Genomic DNA, 14,193 nt, shown 5'->3' with positions numbered 1-14,193 from the left:
AGCATGGACCCAAGGGAAGGATGGTTCAGTTCAGCAACTTAAATGATGCTCGGAAATGGACAGAAACAATGTGGAAAAGGAAAAAAAAAAGATGTTCCTGCATCACCATTAAACCGAAAACACACAAATTCAAAGTTTAGGACGGCGACAAGACTGGTGTGTGCCCATCAAAATCATGGGAGACACAGAAATGTTAAAAAAAAGAGCACAGAACAAAGACAAATAGAAATATACACTACAAATAGAAAGTGTTTCTGATGCTAAAAAGATAAAATTAAAAAAATACAAATATCTGTGCAAGAAATTGATAATATTTCAATTTTAAATCAGGAACTATGATAAAAGAAGAAGTGGTGAACACATTTTCTCTTCTGGTAGCGAGCCAAACAAACGTTGGAGGAAGAAAGCAAATGGAAGGAGATTTAAAGCTTCCTGCAGCTGCTCGTACTTCACTCTCTAACGTATGGATTTGATGGATCTCACATGGGAACACGCTCAAAATCTAAATATGTGGGGGGGCTCTCTGTGATATCTGGAGACCGCTTTCTTTGGAAAGCTGCACCCATGATGTTTGTAGCTTCGCTTTGTAATAAACGAGTGGTGAGACTTGATCGGTGAGATGGATAAAGATGAGAAAATAGGGTCCAGATTGGAAAAAGAAAAAAAAAGAAAAAGAAAAAGAGGGCAGACTTATGTTTAAGTGCTGCAGGTCTCTCTCTCTCCGTGTGAAAGCTGTGGGTCTGTGTACTCAGACAGAATCAATTCCAGTTTGCCTCCACTTCGCGCTGTGGTGTGAATAATGGAGGCTTGGTGGCAAATATGCACTCGGCAGATGGACCGCCATCACAATGACACCACCACAATGCGCTGTAAAAAGTTACTGGGCCACATATAATCTTCTGCATATCTATTTGAAATGGATCTTTTCTGAGGACTGCGCAGGTCGAGTGAGCGGTCCACAAAAATCAAACATCCTTTGTTGGATGTAACAACAAATAAAAAAAGAAAAAGAAAAAAAAAAAGCCTTGTTTTTTTTATGACTCCCCCCTCCCTCCTCCATCTCCGGCCTGGCCTAATGTAAAGCTGACAACTATATGAGAGAGCACAGCAGCAGCTCTTTCTTTCTTTTGTGCCTTTTCCATCATAAAATTCAAGAGCCATGATAATGGGCCCATTAATGATCATTAGGTGGGAACAATTACTTTTGCATCATGAAGAACTGCATGTTTCATTAGCTTGCAAAGGGAACTAATTTACTGCAGAGGAACATGTGACTGAAACGACGACATAAGAGATTTGGGGGTGGTACTTCTAAAAATCTAAAATTATAATGATGACAGGATGCAACTGTTCATCTTCTGCTCATTTTATGCAAAAGTTGCCTCAGCTGTTTGATAATAAACACGGAAATCAATCAGGTTGGAGGAGTTAAAGCCTCGGTGGTGTGGTGTTCTGCAGCCAACGATGTGGTTTCACCCCAAAAAGCAGAAATCGGCGGTGTGAATATGTTCTGCATTCGTCTCTGGCTCCGTTCACATGGCTGCCACTTGTTTATGACATAATCACATTCCTGCTCCTTTTAATTAGCGGTTTAGATTAAATGTGCGCAGTGTGATGCAGAGGCCTGGTGGATGTTGTTAGGGAACAGGAGGAGAAAACATCACCTATTACCAGCGACGCCTATGATGAACCACTGTTACGACTTCCCATCCACACAGGGCACTTAAAACCTAACCAGCAACAGGTGCAGGCGATCTGTTAGAGCCAAATTAAAAATACATGACTAAGTACGGAGCATTACGCTGTGATGACGGCAGCGTAGCGGAGGAACAAACATGATGGAGCAGAAATAAGAGTGCCATCGATTGGCGCTTGATTGTGCGGACTACTGTACATCTGGGATGCAGCTTCTGTTGTTTGGAAGAACCGCTGGAAGTTGATGTGAAATATAGTTAGACTTTAACAGAAACAGCAAGACAGTGGAGTTCAAATTTCAAATACTTTCTGTCGGCTGCTGTATACCAATTTTGTATGTAGATTTTTTTTTCCTTTTTTTTGCAAAAAAAGTTTAGAAAGTTAAAATCAAGTATATATATATAAAAAAAAAAAAAATCTGTTTTTTTCCTCTTCTATGATTCCTTCAAATCATAACGACCTGCTGTTTGTGTTTTTTTCTGTCCTTGATGACTCTGCAATACCAAGCTATTGAGTGATTGTGAGAGTTTTTTGTTTTCTCTCCTCTCCCTCTCCTCCCTCTCCATCCATCCACTCTCCATCTACTTATTAAACCAGTTTAATCAATTCCTCAATTCCTCAATGAGTGGATGTGTACGAAGCGGTCGCTGCACGAAACGTGTCTGCGTTTGTTTTAGCTGCCTCCAAAAAGCAGGCGGGTGGAGTTTACTGCATCACCTGCTTTGACATTATATTCATGCACAAAGTTGCACCTTTAACTTGCGCAACTGCGTTCTTTCTTTCTTTCATGCACGTGAGCGTGGCGTGACTTCACTTGTTCCGTCCCGGCTATTTCATTTCATTTTTATTCCCCTTTGTGATTTGTATCAGTCTTTTAGCTGTTCATCATCCGTTATCTGATCTTGTTTTTGTTTGATGCTCTTTATTTATTCATTCACGTGGGTGTTTTCCAGGTGAGATGTTTCATCAGCCTCTTAGCCGTGTTGCTTTTCCCATGCACATTTGCATTGGTTTACTGATTGCACGGCGTCTCTCCTCTCTGCTGTGTTTTAGCACTGTGCAAATACAGTAACTAAGTTGAGAGAATAGCATTTCTCCCCTCAATCCCTCCCCCGCACTCTCCACCCACCCACCCACCCACCACCATCCTCCCAGGCAGAGCTGCGAGCGTCTCTGTGTTTTAGTTTTGTTTGCCTATATAAAGCCTCATCAATAATGCAGAGGCCCCTGACTCCTCTTCCATACGGTGGAGGCTCTGCATGAGCTTTTCTGTTTCCCCCCTCGCTGCCGAGCTCCACAGAATATAGCTGCAACCGCCTCGGAGTGGAAGTAAAAAAACAAAAAAACACAACTACAGCAAATAAAACAACTAAATTAATCAAGAATTCAGATTAACGGCCTTATTCTCACTCCTGCGAGGAGGAGAGACTCGAAGAAGGTTTCACAAAGGTGATAAATCGAGCTGATTCAAGTGGAGACATGAAAGAGCTGCGCGGCGATGTAACGGCATGGCAGGAGAGAGAAGGAGAGAAGAAAGCGCTGCAAATAAAAACGAGGAGTGATGAAAGGTGAACGAGTACACGGTCTGATGTGAATCATATCTCTGCTTCTGCCTGCGAGATTTTAACCCGAGCAGCACAATATCCACTTAAAATGTAGGTATGAGTCCAGAGCCCACTCTGACTCTCACTGCATGAAAAAACCCCAATTAGAGCCAAAGTCTGCTTCGTTAAAGGGAAAGTCCGAGATGTGTTTGCTCTTAAAGGGGACAAAGACAGAACCAGCGCTCCTCTTGCTCCTCAACACACCTCCGACGGAAAAAAGCAATTATCCCGACGTCAACGCTCGGCACAGTTTGTCCTTTCTGGGTGACCGTAGCTCGGTGCAGGGCAGGAAGGGCCAAGGCTAGAGAGAAACTAGATTGGTAGTGAAGTGGAGGGCTGGTTAGATAGAGAAGTGTTTTTTAATGTCAATAATCATCCTGCAAAAACTTCAAAACAACATAAGCTGCGTTTTATTTTATAGAGGGTATGTGTTTATGTCACGTTGCCCTGGGAGACGCCCCTTTTGTTCGGACTGAGTGGCAAAACATACCTCCCTCAACGGTGGACACAGCGAAACCGGGTGTAGAATCAAAACAAGTTGAGGTCAGAAGGACTCGACAATGATCCGCACCAGAACCCAAAACCACCTGGTCCATGTTGCCAGAAATCATCCAATCAGCCGTTAGATTTAAACAGAAACTAAAACTAACATGTATATACAGTCACATTGTTTCTGTTGTGTGTTTAATTCAATCTTATGTGGCCGTGGGACCTGCAGAGTGACAGACAGGCTCATTGTTAATGTGCAGAGGGACAAACTGACACAGCTGTTACTTTGGTCCCAACACTTAAACCCGACTTGCTTCTATACTGAAAAACTCTGACAAGTCAAACTGTAGGATGTGTTAGAGCAGTGGTTCTCTACCTTTTTTACATCAAGGACCCCTAAATTGACCCAAATTACACCACAGACCCCCATTGGACAAAATTTTCAAGCAAACCAGAAAAACACAAATATTTGTTCTGAGACTGAATAACGTTACTTTTTTTTGTACATTCAAATTAGGGTCAATGGTGTGAATTTTTGGAAACATTATAGAGAAATTTCTGGAAAAAAGTGGTACAATTTCTCCAAAAACGTTGAAACATTTGTAGGAAGAGGTGGTTAAAAAAAACCTCTCATAAAAAGTTAAAAAAAAAAAAAAGGTAAAATTTTCTACAAAAAAAGTGGTAAAATTCTCAAAAGAAAAAACCCCCCAATAATAATAAAAATTCTCAAAAAAAAGTGGGGACCCCCTTTAACCCTCTCAAGGACCCCACGTTAAAAACCACTGTGTTAGAGGACTAATTCATCTGTCTAACCATCACAACTATGACACCTGAAACGGTAAACGCGGCTGATTGATACTTTCCATCATTGAAAACAGCTGATTGTTGAATGTAACTCGGTCAAAGTAAGACGTGTCCTCAAGATGTTTTGCAGCTCTGTTAGGTCATGCTACATGCTGACAAAGTTAGACATGTCAGGCTTGTATGAGCTCGGAGAAAACCGCTTTGTTACTTCCGTCGATTTCAAACTTTGGCGCCTCTACCACTCGTCTTTTTGCCACTCAGTGACTTCTGAGTACCGAGACGTCACGTGCATATCCTCTATTGACTCGTGGGAAATAAGTCAACAAAATCCAACTGGAGCTGAGTCAGGCCTTTTGCAATAAACGATGACTTGTTGTATGAAGTATTTGATGTGTGGCGATCCGTCGGCGAATACCGTTCTGCATTTTTAAGCAGGTGACTTTGAACTTATCTCCCCCAAGCTGCACCGGTTATTTCTCCCTCTTTGTTTACAGTTAACAGACAACTGCATCAAAGAAAGGTGTGTGACAGGTGACACCACAGCGATGAGCAGAAATATGAAGACGGAAAAAACAAAGAAGAGGTCGTGGATCGTGGATCGGGGGATTTGGGACTTACATGCGTGGGGACCAGGGCGGCCGGGTAGGCCAGCTTGTGGTGCCTCCACATCCAGAAGGAGAAGAGGACGACGGCGGCCAGGCCTATGATGGGGACCAGGGAGTAGAGGAGGGTGCTGAAGAGCTGGGGCTTCTGGGAAAACGGGTTGGAGGTGGCTGTGAGAGGAGAAAAACAGAGAGAGGAGGAGACGTTAACAAGATAACACTCTGGAGTGGCTTATGTGATCTGCATGGGCAACAAAAATAAAGCAATTAAATATCAAAAACAGTGGAGGAGAGGAAAAGAGAAAGAGAGTGTGCAAAGAAAGAGAGAAGGAAGACAGAGAGCAGCACGCCTGATTGGCTTGACATTGTGCTACATCATCTCTAAGTGCAGCACTAACCCTGCTTACAGCTTACTGCCACTGTGCTTAGGGATCATATCATTGCACGAATGCACGCACGCACGCACAATCACACACACACACACAGAGACACACACACGCACGCAGCAGGATTAGCAAATCCATCTCGTGACATAACGTAATCCTCGCCTGCCAAAAATAACAGAGCTCTGAACTGTGTGCGACCCCTGCAGGAGCGGCGCGGCGACGCCTGCTGGCTCGGCCCCCGTCCTCCATCACAAGGTGCGACCGAGCCCGTCAAAAAAAAAGAAAAAGACGCCCGACACCCCGTCCTCAGGGAAAGAAAAGAGGGGTGCACCAGCTGCATCATGTGTCTGTCTCTACAGGGTGTCTGCAGTCACATTTAAAGGAATGAAAAGGGACAGACCGGCCCTGTTGGACAGCGCAAGGACGCCGGCGTTGAACCTGTATCTGATTCAAAGGCGATCGCACATGAGGCTGCGCTTTATTATGTAACTGTAACTTCACCAGGATCAACAGTTGCTCTTCAGGTGGCGACATTTCGACTAAATAAAGCCCAGACCAGGAAACCTTCACCAGGTCTCAGATCTATGGCTTATATAACATCTATCATCTAATATTTTCCTTTGTTTGCCTTAACCTGCACTTTTTTCATTGTATTATTATATTTTCTGTATCTCCTGTATGCTCTCTACTGATAATTAGTATTATCATTAAATATGTTCAGGAGCTGAGCAGCTCCGGCTCAGAGGCTCAGTATCTGGCAGCTGTCCACAGCGTTTTACATCTCACACTTTCAAAGTAAAAGCCTGGATGGAAATACAGCCAAGCACACGGAAGTATTTGACTGAGCATATTTACAAGGAGCACGGCTGCAGGTTGACCTGGTTCACCTGGAACAGCCCTGAACGCATGTTAAAGGGATAGTTCAACATTTTGGAAAACAATCCCTATAGTTGTAGCAGTAGGTTCGTTACCTTTAATTGTCGGTGCAAGCTGTTTTTAGAACGGCGGAGCAGAGCCGTGAGCTGCTCAGAGCTACGCTACGGAGGCTAATGGGATTTCTTGGTTTCCCTCATCAAACTCATCAAATACACAATCCAACAACTCCACAACGCTCTCCCAGGACAAGTTGTGACCTGCACATTCACCACGCTATGAGATAATAACACAACGTTACAAGATGGAGTTGTTTTAGAGGTAAATGCAGAGACTGTTTGCCGAAAAACTGCCCCTGACGGGAACGTGCATCAGCGGTTTTGCATGAATTTCCCTCTAAAACAACTCTGTCTGGTAACGTTGTGTTATTATCTCATAGCGTGGTGAATGTGCAGGTCACAACTTGTCCACCAGAGCGTTGTGGAGTTGTTGGATTGTGTATTTGATGAGGGAAACCAAGAAATCCCATAATGAACCTCCGTAGCGTAGCTCTGAGCAGCTCACGGCTCTGCTCCACCGTTCTAAAAATAGCTTGCACCGACAATGAAAGGTAACAAACCTACTGCTAAAGCTATAGCGATTATGGCAATGGGCCACTTTGCCAAAATGTTGAACTATCCCTTTAAATATGAGAAAACGGAGGTGTGGCTGCAGAGCATGCATGAATACTGATGCGTGTGTGTGTGTGTGTGTGTGTGTGTGTGTGTGTGTGTGTGTGTGTGTGTGTGTGTGTGCTGTACGTACTGTAGGCGGTGGACTGGTGCTGGTCGCTCTGTGACTCTTTTGCTTCGGGGACGTAGAGGAACCTCTCGTTGCACATGTTGCCTTCGCAGCAGCAGAAGAAGACGTCGGGGCTCTCCTTCTTCTCCACACACTCATTACTGCCGAAGATACAGAGGTGGAAATTGAAAAACGATCACACACACACACACACACACACACACACATACACACACACACACACTAGTCCTTCTCTTTATGTTTACCGCAAAGGACATGAAAGCAATTTATTTTTTTTTAAGTGTTTGTAAGTGCACGCATAGAAACCCACACACTCATCTGCATGGCAAAAAATAAAAACACATTCCCTTCTCCATGTTTTCTAAAAAGCAGGAAGACACACACACACACACAAATACACTCTTCTACGCACAAACACACACTCCTCTCCTTCCTCTCCGTTCCCTCGCCACCGCCGCAGAGGACATGAAAGAAAAACATTTAGAAAATAACTCCTACACACGCCAATATGCAGACATGCAAACAAACACGCATGTACACTAACAATCACACACATATACACACACACACACTCTCTCTTTCACAATCACACAGTCATCAGATAAAAGCCAGAGGAAGTGGCAGCCGCCCTGCACTTGCTCTGGACTCTCCGGGGAGGCCAGGCGGCGCCGGAGCAGAGGTACCCACAGTCGAGCGTCGACTTCATCGCTCAGGAATCAAAGCAAAACTCCTGCAGAACCGGCTCAAACCGGCTCAAACCGGCCTCCCATGCCAGCTGGAGACTAGAATAGTAATAATGATAATAAAAACACCCATCTATTAATACCTGAGTATTGTTTTTTTTTGTTTTTTTGGAGACTTGTTCGGAGATTCACACGTCAATTTAAATTCCATCCTGCTGTAGTAATTAAGAATGTGGCCTTGTGTGCGAGTGGGAAGCTCACACAGGGACGGAGACTGTGCTCAAGGTGATTTTAAATCTATTTACAGTTTAGCCTTCCCCATGCTGGGCCGGTGTAAGTACTGGATGTGCCCGGGCTGCCAGATCGCCTCGGGGTCCTGCGCTCGCTGATGACACGTATTATGACAAGTCCTGATTGGTTGTAGCGTGGAAAAGTTGGAGAAAACACGAAAAGTTTTCACCTCATGCTGTAATAATGACGCATTTTGTAATAAAATTCTGGAGCGCAATGTGTAAGCAACTTTGCCGCATTTTGTCATTAGTTGTTACATAATGCACCGAATTATTACAAAATGCATGTGTTACATTTTTATATGAAGAAAATGTTAATTTCTGTTCTAATCAGGTGCATTATGTAACAACGTATTACAAAATGCGGCAAAGTTTATACATGTTGTGTTCAAGAATTTTATTACAAAATGTGTCAGATTACTACACAATGCGCCGGTGTTATTACATCATGAGATGAAAATGTATTACATTATTACATAATGGATTGATCCATTCATTCATTTAATGACCACACAGCCAGGCTGGTGGAGTTTGCTTCCAGTACAGCTGATTTGTGCAGGTTCCAAACATATAAAATATATAGGCATACTACATACAAACATATTTCATGATGCATAATAATAATAATATGGCGTTATTACATAATGTGGCGCTACAAGGTGCATCTCAATGAATTAGAATATCATGGAAATGTTGAAACTAATACATAATATCGATCCATTACACACAAAATGGAACATTTCATTCTTTAGTCTTTATCTATTTAATTTCTTTTCATTGTAATGATTATGGCTTAAATTTAATGAAGACCTATTATTCAGTATCTCAAATACACTATATACACATACACTAACCCTGGATGTGTAACCCACTTTCTTATGCATTTCTCCACTTTTTTTTTTTTTTTAACTTTATTGACCATTGTTCATCTGTACAAACCCTTGTTTTTTTCCGGCCTACAACCAATTGCCATACAGTATACTGTAGCATGACGTCGTTTGTAAGCGCAGGATCCCGAGCCGATCTGGCAACCCGAGCACATCCAGTACTTACACCGGCTTTGTCATGTGAGAGAGAGAGAGAGAGAGGTGCTGCCACTTTTGGTTCAAGATTAAAGGTCAGGTTTCCAGGGAGACTGTTGTGCCTTTACCTGTCGTAGCAGTTGACGTCGTCCAGCCAGCAGCCCTGCTTCACCACCTCCACGGCGCCCGAGACGTTCTTCCACGTGGCGAAGCAGTGCCGCCGCTTGTCTTTCTCGCCGTAGCAGGGTTCGATGCCGCTGCGGTTGGTGCGCTCCTTCTCCCAGCTGGAGTTGTAATACACGCACTCCTGAGTCTCCGAGCGTCCTAGGATGGCACCTGCAGAGGACGAAGAAGGACATTTTTATATTTTATTTTTAACATTTCTTTGAATTCGAGGGCGAGTGTCGTTGTTAAGAACGCATCCGTGCATTTTCAACTTCCCCCCGGGGGAGGTAGAAGTTAAAAATAACAAGTTAGCTATTAAATATTTGTCAGGTAAGCCTGGAGAAAGTGGTGGAAGCAGCTCTTGAGTTTAGGGATTTACAAGCTGCTGTGGCTGGGAGATGAAAAAGTTATTTCGCTGCTGTGTCACTGACTAAGACGATAATTTAGTTCTGTTTCCAAAGAGCGTTTCTTTACAGCCTCAGACGCCGAGATACAGTGAAGCTGTAAAACATTTAGTAATAATGAAAACCACTTCTGTTGTGGGACTTTTTTTCTTTCTTTTTTTTTAAATCAGAGCTCCCCGGTGCTTTAGAGTCAATACACCAATGAAAAATGAAAGCTTTATATAGAGGAGCACAGCAGCAAGGCGCTCTGCCATCCACTTCCTCCTCCCTCCCCCACCGCCCCGCCAAAATAAAGGAGACTCTGATTTCCCGAAGATGAACGCAGGCAGCAGGTTTTCGCAAGCCGATATCCAGGGAAATGACTGCATGACAGCTTGTCAGTTTAGCGTTGCTGCCGCCGCTTCTCATCACCTGTCAGACAGTTAGTCCAGTTTAGACTGCTGACAAGACTGAAGACGCTGGGCCTCCGTTCGCCCGCTTCCCGGGAAACAGGATTGACTCCTACGCATCATTTCTTTGTGCTCTGAAGGTGCGATAAGTAGAAGTTGACTGTAACAGGGCGGTACTGTTCCCTCTCAGTCATCCATATGCATCATCTACAGTTTAACGCTCAACATTTCTTTTATCTTCCTCCTGCTGAGTCCCAGCTCACTTCTCACCACTGTGAAAATGTGACTCGTCTGTGTGACCGGCAGCTCATCGAGGAGAAGCAGTGCATGTGTGGGTCAAACGCTCATAAACTTCCTCAGGTTGTTGACACAAGTGCAAAAAAAAAAAGTTTGCAAAATCACTCTTTGTGCTCGTCTCCGTGTAAACGCACACGGTTCCTGTCCAACCTGTGTCAACTGCAGGTCACAGTCTTTTCCTCTGGCTTCAACAAGGACTACCATGTTCTTTTTAAGTACTTAATCAAACCGTGTGTTTTCAGTTTTCCATTTGATGCTGTATTTTTCTGCAATATGTCATTACCGAGGACTGCGGTCAACTGTGCATCTGCTTTGTATTCCTGTTTCATTCAATCTGTGCTGACCTTTTTTCTTTTCTTTTTAAATTTTTCCACCTTGCTACCAGCGTTCGCACTTCTTTTTTTTTTTTTTACCAGCTTTTATTTACTGTGGCTTTTATTTAATGTCTGTAATTTGCAGAAAATATATAAAAAGAAGCTCCAATCTATGTGATTATCGCTCGCTGCTCTCTGCCGGTGACATAACACTGCATATAGGAGACGCATCCTGTCCGCCCTGACCGGGTCTCCGCTCGCTGTAGCTTCCAGAAATTAGGGCTTAGCTTGCATAATGGAGGTTAACTTCAGGAAGATCATGTATTTTTCAATAAAATGGCTGCTTAAGTCGATCCAGCTAATGCCAGCCGGGGCCGTGGAAGCGCTCGCACGTCGACATTAACAGCTGCAGATGGGGGAAGCGAGAGGGGAAAGAGTGGCTACTTCGCTGGCAGGCGAGGTCACCGCGCCTCTTAGCAGCGCTGACGGCATTTTCTCTCTCGTCAAATCCATTTCCCATGAAGCCCCGAACTATTTCGCAGCAACAGGTGCAGCTGTGAACTGTTGCCTGTGTGACCGAGAGAGCAAATGGCTGGAGAAGTGAAGGGGAGAGGGGAGGAAAAAACAGTCCGTGCTGATGAGTGAGGGCCGGCCGAGATGCAATATGTTGGAAATGCGGGAATAATTGAAGCAGATAGAAACAAATGTAAAAAATAAACACATGAACCCAAGAGAAAGTCGGCATGGAAGCTACAGTAAACACAAATACACACACACACCCACAAAACTGGATTATATCTGCTTGTGCAAACAAATACGGGTTTGCCCAAACATGCACACAGGCATAAATAACGCCGCGGGGACGATTATATCACTTTGCACGAGCTCTTGAAGATTCTTTCAACGCAAACAACTCGCCTTCCTCATTTGTTTTTAATCGTGCATCTCATTCCTCGAAATTAAAAACATATTTGACTTTAATACTTCAATCGCTGCTCCGCGTCGGGGAGGGGGGGGTGGGCTTGACTTTTTCGTCAGCGGCGGCTCCTGCCAAAGATTACCTTGAAGGAGACACACACGTCTGAAGAAGAGGAGTTGTTGAAAGGAAAACTCTTCATGTCAAATATCTGTATGAAATACTGGAAGGAAAAAGCGCCTTAAGAGAAGAATACAAACAATACATGAGGTATTGAACTGGAGCTTGGTGATAACCCTCCTGTGATAACCTCTGCCTTTAGGCCGCTGTTTGCTCTTCTGTAGAGCTCCGACCGAATCTGGAGGGTGAGAAAATAAGGATATTTCGTTGACCGGTGATGAATGATGATAATAAAAAGGTGGGGAGACAAATCACCTTCGGGCGGCAGGAGATAACGAAGCATATTTGATGTTTCTCTTGAAATACGCTGTCCCTGAATAACCCAGCTTGGGTTTCATAAAGCTGTGCAGTGATGCACGGGTCGCTACTACTTTGTCTTTGTGTGAACTCCCCGGCTGTGTTTTGGTGTGTTTATCCACTTCATCCGGGCCCTTTAGCAGTTTAAGTGTCAGCTGCTTTCTGCTCTTTCTATTCTCCCTGGATGGGGAAGAATGCAGCGTTCCCTTCGATGGCTCTCGTGGGAGATGGAGCCGGCCGACCATCGTGGAAAGGGATACGCGGAGGTAAAACGGACGGCGATTAGGCGATCCTGGTGAAACGACGGCACCAACACAGAGGTGTGGCGTTCGGACGTTCATTTGAAGTCCATCAATTGATGCTCTGTCCCCTGAGATCTCCACACACACTAAATCAAAGGCTTAGATATGAAGAGACAACCTTATCCCTCTGTAAACTGAAAAGTGGGGTGACGCAAAAAAAAAAAAGTCTTGTCGTCTTGCCGAGGAAGGCGACGTTCGACACCTCAGCTGCTCCGGCGATAACGCCTCCACTCCGGTATTACACTGCGTGTGAGGGGGGGGTAAAAAAGAGCTGCGAGCCATGTGAACTGCAAATACGCGGCGGCGTTGTAAATACAGCCGTTAAGCGCTCAAATCAATCACTTCCCTGAAATGAGGTGACAGAGCGGGCCAGCTGCCTATAGCGCCGTGTGCCAAAGGTGGGCAAGAGCCGCCTGGCAGTATGGCGGATATGAAGGATATAAAGCAGAGGAATCAATCTTCTGACTAAGTCGCAGCTCAGAGTTCACTAAAGCGGATAATGTCACAGAGTGCAGGGCCTACACAAGCGATTGTGCAAGGACATACAATAGGGCTTCCACCCACAAGCACACATCCAGGCAATAAAAAGAGAGGCCTCTTTGTCTCCGGAAGATATTTCACGCATAGAAATGTCAAACACGAGTGGCACAGGCTCGTTTTGTTTGCCGTAATAAGGTGAGTTGGAGAAAGAGAGAGAGATTGAGAAAGAAAAAGAAAAGAGGGTTGGATGGTTTCAGCCACATGCTGCAAATGCAAGGTCGTTTTCATAGTAATGACGCTGGTAACATGTATTTAATTCATTGCACACTAATGAGGAATGTCACAGAGTGTCAGAGAGCCGAAGAATGAAAAGGACAAGAGACAAAGGAGGAGAGGCAAATCAATAACGGAAGGAGGGGGGGAAATGTCTCGCTGTTTGTGAGGTCAGCCCGCGGGATCGTGGGTAAAGAAAAAAACATTCATTTAAACTTCATATAGTGGTCAACGCACTGTGAGGAACTCCCAAACAGCCTCTGTGATGGTTAATGGATCATGTCCTGTGAAAAGGAAACAGTCAAACCTCTGCAGCGTGGTTCTCCTCCCTCCTCTTGACCACATGGCGTTTCATAGAAGCTCCTTTCTTTCTTCTAGTCATACAAGAGATTTATCAAGGTTAACCGCGACCTACTTTAGCCGCGGATATTTAAGCAATGCCCCCCTCCTCCTCCTCCTCCTCCTCCTCCTCCTCGCTGCAAAACGTCTAAACTCCCGACCCACTTCTCGATCCACTGGGGCTTTTTGCTGCTCACCCCTCGCTCGCTGCCTACTGGCTCTGGAAATTTGCGCTCTGACATTTTAAATTTTCACATCTCAGGCTTTTAGCCAATACTCTCAACCACACTGATTGAGATCCTGACTCCTATAGCACCAAATGTAAAAGAAGTAAGGGTGGAGGATATTCATGGGGACCACAGAATGATCAGAGAAAACCATTAGAGTGGGAGGACAATTAGACGGCAAATAAGGGATGAGATTCACTTGAGTAAGTGCAATATGAAGATGGAAAAGATGGTGAAGTTGGCAGGGGAGCTGCGACCGGAGGAGGATACTGATTACCTGCTGGCTCTGTGAATTCAATCTTGTCTCGCGGCCAAGAGGTCACATCAGGTGGAGGCGTTTCAAAGCACCTGAATCTGAGAA

General features: G+C 44.5%; 1 protein-coding gene across 1 annotated transcript in view; it reads right to left on the bottom strand.

Moving 5' to 3' along the window:
• LOC311001231 (activin receptor type-2A-like) overlaps positions 1-14,193 on the bottom strand; it is a 45,906-nt gene that overhangs the window by 19,410 nt on the left and 12,303 nt on the right. Inside the window, exons 2-4 of the mRNA XM_083992260.1 lie at positions 9,378-9,585; positions 7,258-7,394; positions 5,211-5,365 (exon numbers count right to left, since the gene is read on the bottom strand). Of these exons, the coding sequence (XP_083848386.1) occupies positions 5,211-5,365; positions 7,258-7,394; positions 9,378-9,585 (500 nt within the window). The remainder of the gene's footprint in view (positions 1-5,210; positions 5,366-7,257; positions 7,395-9,377; positions 9,586-14,193) is intronic.

Source organism: Trachurus trachurus (genome assembly GCF_905171665.1).
Source record: "Trachurus trachurus genome assembly, chromosome: 2".
Taxonomy (NCBI): Eukaryota; Metazoa; Chordata; class Actinopteri; order Carangiformes; family Carangidae; genus Trachurus; species Trachurus trachurus.
Note: the sequence above shows the minus strand (reverse complement) of the source record. Positions and strands in the feature narration are given on the sequence as shown.